At 45.5% G+C, this 12,841-nt stretch overlaps 1 protein-coding gene across 2 annotated transcripts in view; it reads left to right on the forward strand.

The window, feature by feature from the left end:
- Positions 1-2,370: 2,370 nt before the first annotated feature.
- The window catches only part of CASS4 (Cas scaffold protein family member 4), a 33,065-nt gene continuing 22,594 nt past the window's right edge, over positions 2,371-12,841 (forward strand). Inside the window, exon 1 of one of the 2 annotated variants that reach the window (XM_027622396.2) lies at positions 2,371-2,626. In XM_027622396.2, the coding sequence (XP_027478197.2) occupies positions 2,591-2,626 (36 nt within the window). In that variant the 5' untranslated portion in view covers positions 2,371-2,590. Of the gene's footprint in view, positions 2,627-8,154; positions 8,182-12,841 lie in introns of those variants that run through there. The other variant, XM_027622398.2, reaches the window with a different exon arrangement.

Genomic DNA, 12,841 nt, shown 5'->3' on the forward strand with positions numbered 1-12,841 from the left:
AGTGAATAAATAAGAACACATGCAAATTACAGCATTCTAACCCGTATCTGGAACTCCAGGGTCGGCCCTTCAGTATTGGGAGGAATCACTGTCAGAGGAGTTTGCCAAGATGGTGGGGACTGTCCAGACTGGACCTGGCGTGAAGTCTAGCGTTTTTCTGAGAGGCTTGGGTCTGGAGCCTGGGTCTGGATGGCTCAGTCCCATCACTGTGTGACCTTGAACAAGTTTGTCCGTCCCTTTTACTTCTTTTCAAATATATGCAAAGGTCCATTATACAATAAAAAAACAATGGTTGCCAGGGGTTGGAGGCCAACAGGGCGATGAGTGACCGCTAATGGGTATGGGTTTCTTCCTAGGGTGATGAAATATTCTCAAATTAGATAGTGCTGATGGTTGCACAACTCTGCATATACTAAAAAAAAAAAAAAAAAGCCACCCCAAACAAAGAAACACTGAATCTGTGCTCTTTAAAAGGATGAATTTTGTGGTATATGAATTCTATCTTGATAAAGCTGTTGTTTTTTTAAAATAAATAAATAAATAAATAATAAATAAAGCTGTTGTTTTTTTTAATTCAATGTCAACAGTACAGGTTAATGAATTTCCATGTAGCCATCCCTCAGACTCCCCAGCTGGCTACTCATAGCTAATCTTTTACATTTACCTCTAGTCTTTTCCCCCTCTCTTGAATTATCTTGAAGCAAATCTCAGATCTTTATCTGTAAATTTCAGTATGTATGTCTGAGAGATAAGGACTTTTTAAAACAAAATCATGACATAATTACATCTAAATATACATGGAAGCATCAAATTGAGGTTAATCGATCCCACCCTGGAAATGTGAACCTCAGGCTTAGCTCAGTCGTGCCGGCATCTTCCTCATCTGAGACGCAGGATGACCCACACCCGCCACAACAGAGGCGCAGGTTAGGGCCAGAAGAAAGCAGGAGGGAAGAGGCACACCCCCGAACAATCTGGATTCACATTCAACGACATGGAAATCACCTGCCATCTTGTAGAGGCCTTCGCCTTACAAGTATTACTAGCTCTATGCCTTGCAGGAGTACCGCTTCAGTGATTTGTCCTATCTGTAAAAACCAATAGGTTAAAATCCTTCTGCTAGTCCAGGCTGTCATTCATAACACCAGCCCTTAAGACTCATCGCTCTTCCATCTGAGTCGGCTTGGTTACCTTAAATGGAACTTGCTAATTCCATCTCTTTTTTTGCATATTCATGGTGTTGCGGCTGGAAACAAGTTCTGCCTCTATACCCATCTGCCCCTGCTTCTCATATCTCGCCTTCCTCATGAAGCCTTCCCTGAATTACTCCCCATTCTCCCATCTCTCTCGTCCTCTCTGTGGATCTCCACTTGGCACTTGGTGCTAAGTCAGCTTGTGTTCTCATTCTGTGGGGTCATTTTTCCCTCCCGGTCATCTGCTCCCATCTGTGACACATCAATTACCTGGCCCCGGAAGTTAACTTCCAGCGATGATAACAATTTAAAATATGAATTGTCTCAGCCAGAAATCAGTCAGCTATTCCCACCAGGAAATCCTTCCTGGTGCTCAGACTTGCGACGGATACCCAGCAGACCAGACAGTGAGTGCTATAATGGCAGGAAGGTAGCAACAGGGAGAGACCACCTGTTGGAATGCAACCTGAGCCAGCCTCGGAAGAATGCGTGCCAGTTCGTTTAAATGAAATACAACTGGGAATGTGCCTAACAAGGAGTCTTCTTCCCTGTACGTTCTCTCTGAATGTTTAGTCTGAATTTAGGGAAAGTAAAAAAACCTAGCAAGTAATGCTGAACTGCAATGAGCCAGCGCTGTGGTTTCAAGTTCTGACGATGGGTGATTGAGATTTAACAGATAATTTATTGTACTGAAAAGTGCTCAGCAGAGCCCTGGTACAGAGTCAGTGCTCAGAAAATGTTCATCATGAAGTTTTGTGAGCCAAGACCAGAAGTGGGCATGGGGTCGGAGCAAGGAGCAGTGTGTATTGGAGGAGAGATGCATCGGGACTAGGTCCTTTAGGGCATTTGCCTTGACTTGTTTCCTCCTGGCTGTTTTAGGAGCAAGTTTAGGAAGCAGGAAGGAAGAGAGACTGACCACGATCACAAATTTGGCCTAGCGGCCTCTAATCAGAAAAATAAGCTTAGTCTGTCTGGTGGAAGTTGTTCACAGTGTTTATGGGGACGAGAATGCGGAGCGTTCATACCCTGAGCTTTCAAAGTAGGAACTTCACCCTATAAAGCGGAAGAGTGTTTTTGTTTTTTTCTTCTTTTGTGGTTTCACATAGCAAACGTGTAACAATCTCTACTTAAAGACCAAGAGAGATGCCAGGCATCGAGGAGTGAGTGTGGCCTGGATTTTTGTCTCCTCTCCATCAGCGCCTTCATTTTCCTCTTATCGTGCTTTCCAGGAAGTTTGCCTGCTGGGAGAATCGTTTTGACAATTTCCCGTGTTGTCAGATAGCTCCATAGAATTCAATTTCTGAGAACCAGCCAGAGGCATGCAGTGACATTGCATAATCCTCCTCTGAAGCCGGAGATACCAGCGGGAGAGCTCACAGGAGCTGTTCCACACCAAGATGAAGGGGGCAGGCATCATGGATGGTGCGCCCAAGGTGAGTGACGGGGGCTGTTTGGATGGGCAGGGGCAAAACAACCCGTTATGGTTAAGGACAGTGACCGATTTTCATTCCAAGTTTCTAGTGGAGTCAAAAGGTAAATACTAGTAACATGTGAGTTTGAGATGGAAAAGTTTAACGTAAGTTTAGTGTGGAAAAGATAAAGTGTTGTAAAGCTACTGCCAGTTTGATTCAGAGATGGATGCAAATGACTTCCTTAGCAGAAGCCAGTTTCTGGGGTTCACGACACAACCCATCCATCCCTTTGGGTCCACTAGCTTTCTAACAAACTTCTCGAGCAAGATGTGAGTCTCGGCCTCAGCCCACCTTGACCTCTCTTCTCTCTGGACCCTGAAGACACTTAGTGTCACTCCCAGGCGACCTGGTTGATTCTGTGTTCCTTCCCAAGAGCAGAGTCTAGATCTGGCTTCAGCCTCCCGTGGGCTGAGTCCACAGGGGGCATTCCGCACACCATTTCCCGGGAACTTTTATACTGGCGTGTGTGAGTGGGGCTCAAGTCTGTGGCATGAATCAAAAAAGAGTCACTATTTAGAAAGTTGTAATGGTTGCTTTAAAGGAAAAACAGCTGGGGCACAAGGAAAATGAAGCTCAAGGATTTTCTTGCTCTGCCTTTTTAAAATGTGAAGTAGAACAGGAAAAAAATGAAACAGTTACTAAAGGGGAAGCTTCTTTATATGAATTACATATATGTTACTTAATATTAAAATAATAACAATGGATGTCACCAGTGGAATTTATGTAACCGAGTAAACTATGACAGCCTCTCTTGTATGGATTGCATGTAAATGTCTAAGCTACCCTAGAATTTTATACCCAACTATTTTCTTTGAAAAAAATTTAAACCATTGGAAAACTGGGGGGAAAAAAGCAATTCAGTTAATCCCAGCATATCCTTTACCTAGATTCACTGATTTCTGGCACTTTGTCACATTTGTCTGCATCTACTTGTGTATATTTAGACACATGTGTGCGCACACTTTGTTGTTACTGTTGTTAAACCATTTGAAAACAAATTGTAGGCATAATGACATTTCACACCTAAATGACGCTTCACCTCAACATGTGTCTCCTAAAAGCAAGGACATTCTTCTACACAACTCCAATATGATCACAGGCAAGGAAATTTAACGTTGAATTAATAACATCCTTCTAATACTCATTCTACATCACAGCAGTACGAGGGCAAGAACTCACATCTTCAACTCCTAGCCCAGAGGCAATTCAGCTCTTGTTGGGTCCCCTACAAACTGTCAATGCACATATGATATAATATACTTTTTTTTTAATATTTTATTTTTTATTTTATTTTGTTTTATTTTATTTATTTATTTGACAGAGAGATAGCAAGAGTAGGAACACAAGCAGGGGGAGCGTGGGAGAGGGAGAAGCGGGCGTGGGGCTCAATCCCAGGACTCTGGGATCATGACCTGAGCTGAAGGCAGATGCTCAACAGACTGAGCCACCCAGGTGCCCCTATGATATAATATACTTTTTAAAAGGCTTTCTACAAGGGGCGCCTGGGTGGCTCAGTCGTTAAGCGTCTACCTTCAGCTCAGGTCATGAGCCCAGGGTCCTGGGATCGAGCCCCGCATCTGGCTCCCTGCTCTGCGGGAAGCCTGCTTCTCCCTCTCCCACTCCCCCTGCTTGTGTTCCCTCTCTCGCTGTGTCTCTCTCTGTCAAATAAATAAAATCTAAAAAATGAAAATAAATAAAAGGCTTTCTACAAACAGGAGCACTAACTGAACAACGGTTGAGCTTCTCACCTTTTACAATTAACAATACATATTAGAGTTCCATTTATTTTAGCACAGTTGATCTCTTTGATTATTGTTAAATAATTGCTTTTTATTAGATGGTGACACAATGCAGTCAGGGGTCATACCATGTAAGTGGTTCTCAGCTTTGGTGCATTTGGCTTTGAAGCACCCTCATGTCCATCAGGGGCACCCCGGAACACCTCTCATACCCTGCAGGTGGCCTGTGGACAGTGGGTGGTGACCAGTGACTGCGCATCACACCATCCCCTGGTGCTGCTGATTGTCACCCAACAGTTCCATGTCGGTAGTCTTCACCTCTGTGCCCAGCAGCCTTTGTGTAGCTGTCTGACTTTCATTAGGTTTTCCCTAAATCTTGTATAAAACCAAGAGAAACTGGAAGATAAATATGATGATATTAGTGATAGGAAATGCTAGGAGCAGTACACTTGCAAGAGGTAGAAGCTCGTCATGTGTGGCAAAGTGGTCTGTCTAACACGTCATTTGTTGGCTTTTACTGAACGGTAGCTGGCTGACTCCATGTTCAACTCCATTCGAGAAATGCTGGAAAGTTAGGTCTAGAAGACAGGGTGAATAAGTGATTTCATTATATGTAAACCCTTGTTTGGGATTTTGGGTAGTTTCAAAAGTGCCTTATTTATGAAAATAGAGTCTGCGTGTACTTTAGTGTTGGAGTCCCATGTGTTACAAATTGTATTCACTTCTGAGTGTGCACGTGTGCCTGCACGTGTGTGCCCGTGAGTGCACACCATGAGAGGTGATATTGAAATTGGCATCTTTGGGCACAGGCATCTTTGTCTCGCTAGAATTGAAGGAGAATTACAGAGTCAAAGAAGCATGGTATTTGTTTTCCTTCACTTTCTGAGAATTTCTGAAACTTGGTTCTATTTTTTCTTTTTAAGATTTTATTTATTTGACAGAGAGAGACACAGCGAGAGAGGGAACACAAGCAGGGGGAGTGGGAGAGGGAGAAGCAGGCTTCCCGCTGAGCAGGGAGCCCGATGCGGGGCTCGATCCCAGGACCCTGGGATCATGACCTGAGCCGAAGGCAGACGCTTAATGACTAAGCCACCCAGGTGCCCCAACTTGATTCTGTTTTAAACCTACTTTCTCACAGTATTTTCTCTACAACCTGTACTTTCTCTCTTCTGTCAATATGGCCGTATGCTCACTTGGTTTTCTGAAAGGAGTTTTCAAACAAGCGTCTTTCCCTAGTTACTAAAGGGTGGATGTCCAGAGAACTGATCAAAAATAATATTTATGTTTTACACACATTTAAATGTTCTTAGATGTCCTTAACATTTCGGATCCAGCCTCAAGTAAAGAGCAAATATCCTTTAGCCCTCTTCCATCCCAATTCTGGGTGGAGTTGTCCTCGGGCCCCTCCAGGAGGGTCTCAGTAAAGACGTAGAGTTAAAATCGCCAACATTCCCAGGGCTGGTCTAGACAGACCCGATGGCGATGCATCCGCCGCCTGCCCGGATGGAGCTTGCTTCAGTGCTTCTGGGCAAGAGCACTGGGGATGTCATTAGTGGGCGGAGAGCAATTGCAGGCTCTCCTTGTGCCTTTAGGACCTCTGACGTGGGAAGCAAGACATGTTAACTCCGTCTTTGTTGAGGAATGGCAAGCGGGAATGTGTACAGAGAACTTACTGTGGCGACAAGGCCAGCCTGACCCAGTCCCGCCAGCCGCCCCCCCCCCCCCCCACCTCACTGCCTCCCCTTCCCCTGCCTTGGGATGTTCCATTTGGGGGCTGGATCCCACGGGGCCTCCCCACAAGCATCTTCCACACTCGCTCGCTTGCTTGCTCGACCCCTTTCTGGACTGCCCCATCCAAGTCACCTCCCCAGCCACACCCTCCCCGGTCATTCTCATCTTCCGCCTCCTCTTCCTTTATCAACAGCTGAAATCATCTCTCCCAACTGTTTCTCCCTTTGTTCATCATCTGTCTTCCTTTCTGGAGCGTCAGCTCCACAAGGGACAGAGCTGGGCTTTCCTATTCAGTGTTGCATCTCCAGTGCCTGCAGCAGTGCCTGCCCATAGCAGGTGCCCGATAAATGCTTTGAGTGTGTGTGAATCAGTGGAAGGTCACAGAGAGTGCGGATGGAACACTTGCGACACAGCCCCGCCCTGCCCCAAGGTCAGACACAGGACTTCCTAGTTGTCAGACACCTGGGAACCGAAGCCGCCTCTGATTCTAAGGTCCCTAACCCCTCCCTGACCCCAGCCTGACCCACTCAGCCTCGACTCGCAAGAACTGGCCCCCTTCCTGCTCCCATGGTCAGGTGTTGCCTTAGATCTGAGCCTTTGCAGCTGAAGTCAAGGTCACAAGGACCTGCAGCCTCCCAGTGACCTTGTCCAGCAGCTCCATACCTTCACTTGCCTCACAAAGCAAAACAGTCCAGGTCCAACAGCCAGCTTGAGAATACAATTCACTGTCCACTGTTTAGCCATCTACCCGGCATGTAGTTATTGGGTCCTGGGGTTCTGATGATCAACACAGAGCTGATGTTCTAGTGGGGTCAGAACGTCAGTAGATGAGTACCTGGACACAATGGTTTCAACTGGTGATAACTACCATAAAGAAAATAAAACAAGGTGATCTGATAGAGGTGATGGACAGAAAGGGGGCTTTCTGGAGACCTGGATGATGGCAGAAATATTCCAGGCAGAGGAGACAGCAAAGGCAAAGACCCTGCAGGGGGAAGGAATTCAGCATGGTGAAAGATCCGTAAAAAGGCCAGCATTGTTGGGGCAGAGGGACAAGGAGAGAGAGTGGGCAGAAATGAGATTGGAGGGAGAAGCAGGGTCCTGTAAGAACTTTGAGGTGCATTCTAACTGCAAAGGAAGCCACTGGCCTATTTAAAGCAGGAGACGACATGGTCTGATTTATGTTTCTAAGACATCACTCAGGCTACTATGCAACAAATGGACTGTTGGCCAAGAAGAGCAGAAGCAGGGGATGAGTCAGGAGACAAGGGCAGGTGGCCTCTCTTTCCATTTTGGAGGCCGCCATGCTGTTCTCAATGGACACGGACAAAAAAATAGCTTGCCCTGCCTTTTGAAAAAAAAACTTTTGACATTTGAAACCATGAGGGGATGTGAACAGAAAGAATAGTAAATAAAGGTGCAAATAGGTTTTATTGAACTGCGTGTTCAATATACACCCCCCTTTTTTGTGAAACCGATGTTTGTTTTCTACCAACCTTATTTCCAGACAATATACCTTTAATTCATTCAATAACTATTGGGTGCCTGCCCTATGCCACGCACTGTTCTAAATGCCACCAAGGACAAAAGTGTCTCGGCCCCTTCCTCAATATAATAAACCGTCATTTTAGTTCATAAAAAGTCCATCACATTATATGATCATTCCTGTTTCATTTTATTTGCTAGAGAGCTCACTATAAAAAAAAAAAAAAAAAGCTATACAAAACAGCCTCACGACCCCCAGAGTTACCAGACTATTCAAAGAAAAGTGGCCTTGCATGATCGCTGAATGGGGAAGCAGCCCTAGAAAGAGAACATGGTCATTTTGGAACTAGGATGACTAAGGGAGGAAATGACAAGTGCCTGGAGGGGAATAACTTCAAAGGACAGAGGTGGGGGGCGGGGAGAAGTGATATCTGGAGACTCCAACATGACTTGCAAAAAGGGGAAATAAATATTTTAGGAACCGTGTCCAGCTGTATTGCTCTAAGCCACTTGAGGATGGGAATGGAAGAAGACGCTTGTGTCCACACCATGGGAACAGAGGTAATGTCAAGAAGGCAGTGTGTCCTGTGCCTGGGACAGCATCTCAGGGTCCTGTGCCAAGGCTTTGCCGTCTCTGCAAACCCCTCTCGAGAAAACACGGAAACCACTGAAAAGTTACCCACGGGCACTTCTTGGCTCCCCGTGTGGCCCCCCACTCCAGAGAGAATGTCTCCGTGAGCTTCGAAGTTACTGGATGTACAGTATTGTTCTTTTTCTTTAAAGTGTTGCTTCTCCGTAGAATCAAAAGCAGCTTTTGCTATGCATCTCTTACTGGCAGTCTGTCGTCTGGGGACAAGAAAACAGGAGAAATGAGACGAGAAAGCAGTAGGGTCTTTCTCCCTTGGAGATGTTTGCCCTCTGGTTAACAGAAAGTAAAAAGGGGCTTTGTGGGATGTTGGCTTCGGGTTCAGAGTGTAAACTTGCCCCGAGGTTGAAAGGGCACTAGAGTTGGTTATAGACAGCGAGTACTTCAAGTTGCTTGTTTCCTACATGATGTTGCCCAAAGCGAGGCGATCAATGAGCATCCTGAGATCAACACAGCCAGTGACACACACCCGTCCCAACTTCCTTGTGGTCTCCCAAGTAAGACTTGCAGTGGGTCTATCTGTAGCCCGTTATTGACAACAAAATGAATAAGCCCAGGGACTGGAATAAATTCGCACCCACAGAGGGGGAGACCAAGAGCTTAAATAACAGGGTGGCTCCTTGCTTTCCTAACACCCCTAGAAATGACCCTGGGGGATGGAGAATTTGGTGAACAGGCATGAACCTTCCCTTATTTTTCTGTGATCTGTTAAATGGCTTGGGCCAGCTTTGCATTCTTCCTGATCAACCAGATGGAAAAAAATCACACCCTGCAGGGGCCTTGACTGCTGGCATCCAAGACGATCTGAGACGCGGGCCATGACTAGAACATTTTTCTAACGTCAGTTATGTATTGTCATGTGCATTAGAAAAAATTAAAACTGCTCATCAAATGTAATTTTATAGGTAACGTTGCTTAGGGAGAGTTGTTTTTAATTGGTTTCATTTAACTTTTTACTTTAAGTAAAAAAAAGTACCGACGGCACATAGCTATGACAGAAAGCCATTAATAGACATACGGAGTTGAAGAAGCACAGTCTTAGATAAAGTGTCCTCGTCGGAGGTGGTACAATCACACAGAACACCTTCTTGTATCCCCCCTGCCTTTCCTCTTCTCTTCCCTTCAAAAAAAGAGAGAAAGAAAGAAGGAAGAGAGGAAAGGAAGCTTCCAGAAGTTGCTTCCAACTTCTCTTTTTTCCAAAGAGGTATCTTAATCAATAACCCAAGGACGAGGCTAGCCAAGAGTGAACATGGAGGTGCTGGAGGGGGAATGGCAAGGCATGGAGCTGCTGGATCTCTAGGGCTCTACGGGCTGAAGGACACAGTTTCGTATAACAGGGCCCGTCTTGGGCCGTATCTTAAAAATCAATTACTAGAAGACCTGATTTCTTGTTGCATCATTTCAATCCTGAGATCCTAGATCAAGGGGACCTAGTGCTGCTTGCTCCACTCCCACCCCCCCGCTTCTAGCCCACGTTGTCAGACATACAGTAGGTGCTTAATATATAATTGCCCAATCAATGAAGCACGAAAAGTACATTCTAGCAAGGTTCCCATGAATAGGGGAAGTAGATTAAACAAGTGGATCTGGTCAAGACCCAAACCTATTGGGAAACCACAGAATTCAGGCCTCAGGGAAGAAAATACTTCACTTCCATTGGGCAGCTTTGGAATTTTTTTCTAGCCAGTCACTTCCTCAAAGTCTCATCGGTGGACAGGGCCTTCTGCAGCTACGGAAGTCCTGTGATGAGGGGCTTTTTCATCTGAACCATCAGGAAGAATTGAAAGCTGGAGGGATCAGAGGTCAATGTTACAGTGGAGAAATCACTTCACGTTTGTGCTTTTTCATAGATGATGCCGTCATCCAGGGCCATTTTTACAGGTGTTAGGAAGACAAGGAATCACTCTTTGACTTAAGTTGTTCTTTTTTTCTCACATAGCTTCTCATTTCCAAGTTCACAAGGGTTATTCCCACCACAATGGCTATTGGCACCCAGACGGATGGGGGTAGGGGGGAAGCAGGAGGCAGATGGAGGGAATGCATGGTGTGGCCAGCCCCATCCTTGCCCGGGGCTGTTGGGCTCAGCCCAGATCTGCTGGCGAGAACAGCTGCAGGAAGAGCACACTGTTCACGCACAAATGTTTGAGACCCACACCTCTCAGCATTCCCGCACTAACTGCCACCGAAGAACTTCCCTTCCCAAGCGATTTCTGTCGGTGTTTTCCAGGATATGGAATAATCACCTTTAAAAATACTTTCTTTAAAGGATCAAGATGAAGGTGAATGTGAGTATCTGAGTTTTTCTCTGCTGGCATCCATTTCTTGCAACTATTCAAACTGTTTGGGACTCTAAATTAACCATGTTAAAGGGTCTGTTACTTGTTATTTCAAATTTTTCCCCTAAGTTAGGGGAGCAGGTGGTGATGCTCCTCAAATAGCTATCACACCAGTGGAAGTAACTGAAAGTTGCTCTATGGCCCATTTTTGGCTTTGAAACCAAAAAGGGAGAATTTATATTTTGTTTAAAAAGCTATATTCTACTCTGTTATTTTTTTTTAAAGAGTTTATTTATTTACTCATCAGAGAGAGAGAGAGAGAGCGAGCACAAGCAGGGGGAGGGGCAGAGGGAGAAGCAGGCTCCCTGGATGCGGGACTCCATCCCAGGACCCTGGGATCATGACCTGAGCCGAAGGCAGTCGCTTAACTGACTGGAGGCACCCAGGTGCCCCTCGGTTAATTTTCTTTTTAAGCTTAAGTGTTACTCTAAACATAAAGGTAATTGGGGAAAAAAGGTATTTCGGTGTCTCACTTCCAGTTAGATGACTTGGGGTCACTTTGTCCACATTCTGGAGCCTTTCACTGGAGAGCTCGTCCACTTTTTCAGAGGCTGCTGGAGCCGAAGCTTGCCGATTCCCCCGGGCTCTCTGGCAGACAACAGCAGCTTTCCTTCAGCGTCTCTCCTTTACCCACTTTGCTAAGTCTCTAAAAACCAGCTCCAAGAGAAACAACTCTTCTTCATGTCATAGGATGAAGCAAGAAATTACTCAGCTGTCACCTCATTAAAAAAAAAAAAAAGCCTAAATATTTCCGAGACTAAAATGCAGATTCTTGAAGCAGAGCCGTCTCAAGCTCCACGATACCACCAACGAACTCTCTCACCACATTAGGCATGACACATGAAAGGCAAGCAATTGAATACAGTTGCAGGTCCCAGGGCGAGTTCTGATTAGGAAATATACCATTTTGCTATCTTCCGTGATGCTTAGTTCCCCAAACCTTGTGGAATAATTGTACTTGTCAGTGTCAGTGTTGCTCTGGAAAGCTATTGAAATCTGTGAGGGAAAACAGAAGTTAAGGTAATAGCTTCTTTGTTGAACAATGGTTTCCAAGGGAGATTCTTCAAGAGGAGGGAAGAAGGAAGGAGGGACACATGGAAGACAGGAAATGGGGTGGTGGGGTGGGGAGAAAGAAAGAGGAGGTGGTCCCATCTCAACTGCAGACCTCAGAATATCGCCCCGGGGTGGGGGGCGGTGAGGAAGGGGCAGCAGGTCTTTCTTGCTGCCCTTCCCCATGGTACAGGCGTGCAACACCAGTTCTGGTGTCTTACCACAGGTCATCCTAGTTTTCGTTGTTGGTGGTATGACTCCGTGCGGGGGAAACTGCTTTCAGCCGAGATGAAGTTGACTTGGAGGCAAGGTTCCTTCTATCCAATCAGGGTAGAATGGATGGGAGTGATTAGTGACCACCAGTCGTTCAAGTTTACCAACATGAAGCCATTTTCTTCCAATAGAACAGAATCCTTTCTTAAAACTAAAACACACATCCATGGTTTACAAAATTCTAACTGTACCAATGAGCATGGACTGAAAGCATGTTTTCCTTTAATCCCAAAATCTCTATAGTTTCCAGGGCTCTGGTCCCCCTGGCCAGAGGAAAAGCCCCATCCAAAAACTTATGTCCTCTTTCAGAAAGAAGCTATGCTCACAAGAGCATAAATGGGGACATACCATACACACAGTTTGTCATCCTGATTTTTTTTAATTAATACTATATTTTGGAGATTGTTCCATTTCAACACATACAAATTCTACCTCGTTCTTTTAAATGGCTGTATGGTATTCTGTTATAAAAAATGTATCATTATTTACCAGTGTCCTGAATTCTTAGGGCAGGATCTAATTCTGATAAATGACCAGGCAACGTACACGCCTGAGATAAAATGTATTTATCAGTTTACCATCCCTCTCTCGGAAGCACACTTTGTCACTGGCTCGTCTATCAAGACGCACATGCCATCTTGCAGTGGAGTCTGTGCCAAGCACTGTGATTTGTGGGCCAAAAGGGCAGACCCCGGGGTCAAAACTGCCTGTGTTGTGTTCTTGGTTCTGTGCTTTGCTCTCTGAGCAGCCCTAAGCTACTTGATCACCCTCTCTGTGCCTTAGTTTTCTCATCTCTCAAACAGAATATGAGTCACAGTATCTGCTTCATGGGATTGTGAATACCGAGAGAGACAATCCAGGCGAATTATCGCGGTGCCTGGCGCAGAAGTTGAAAGACTGTGAGCTATCCTCATCC

Source organism: Zalophus californianus, chromosome 8 (genome assembly GCF_009762305.2).
Source record: "Zalophus californianus isolate mZalCal1 chromosome 8, mZalCal1.pri.v2, whole genome shotgun sequence".
NCBI classification, from domain to species: Eukaryota; Metazoa; Chordata; class Mammalia; order Carnivora; family Otariidae; genus Zalophus; species Zalophus californianus.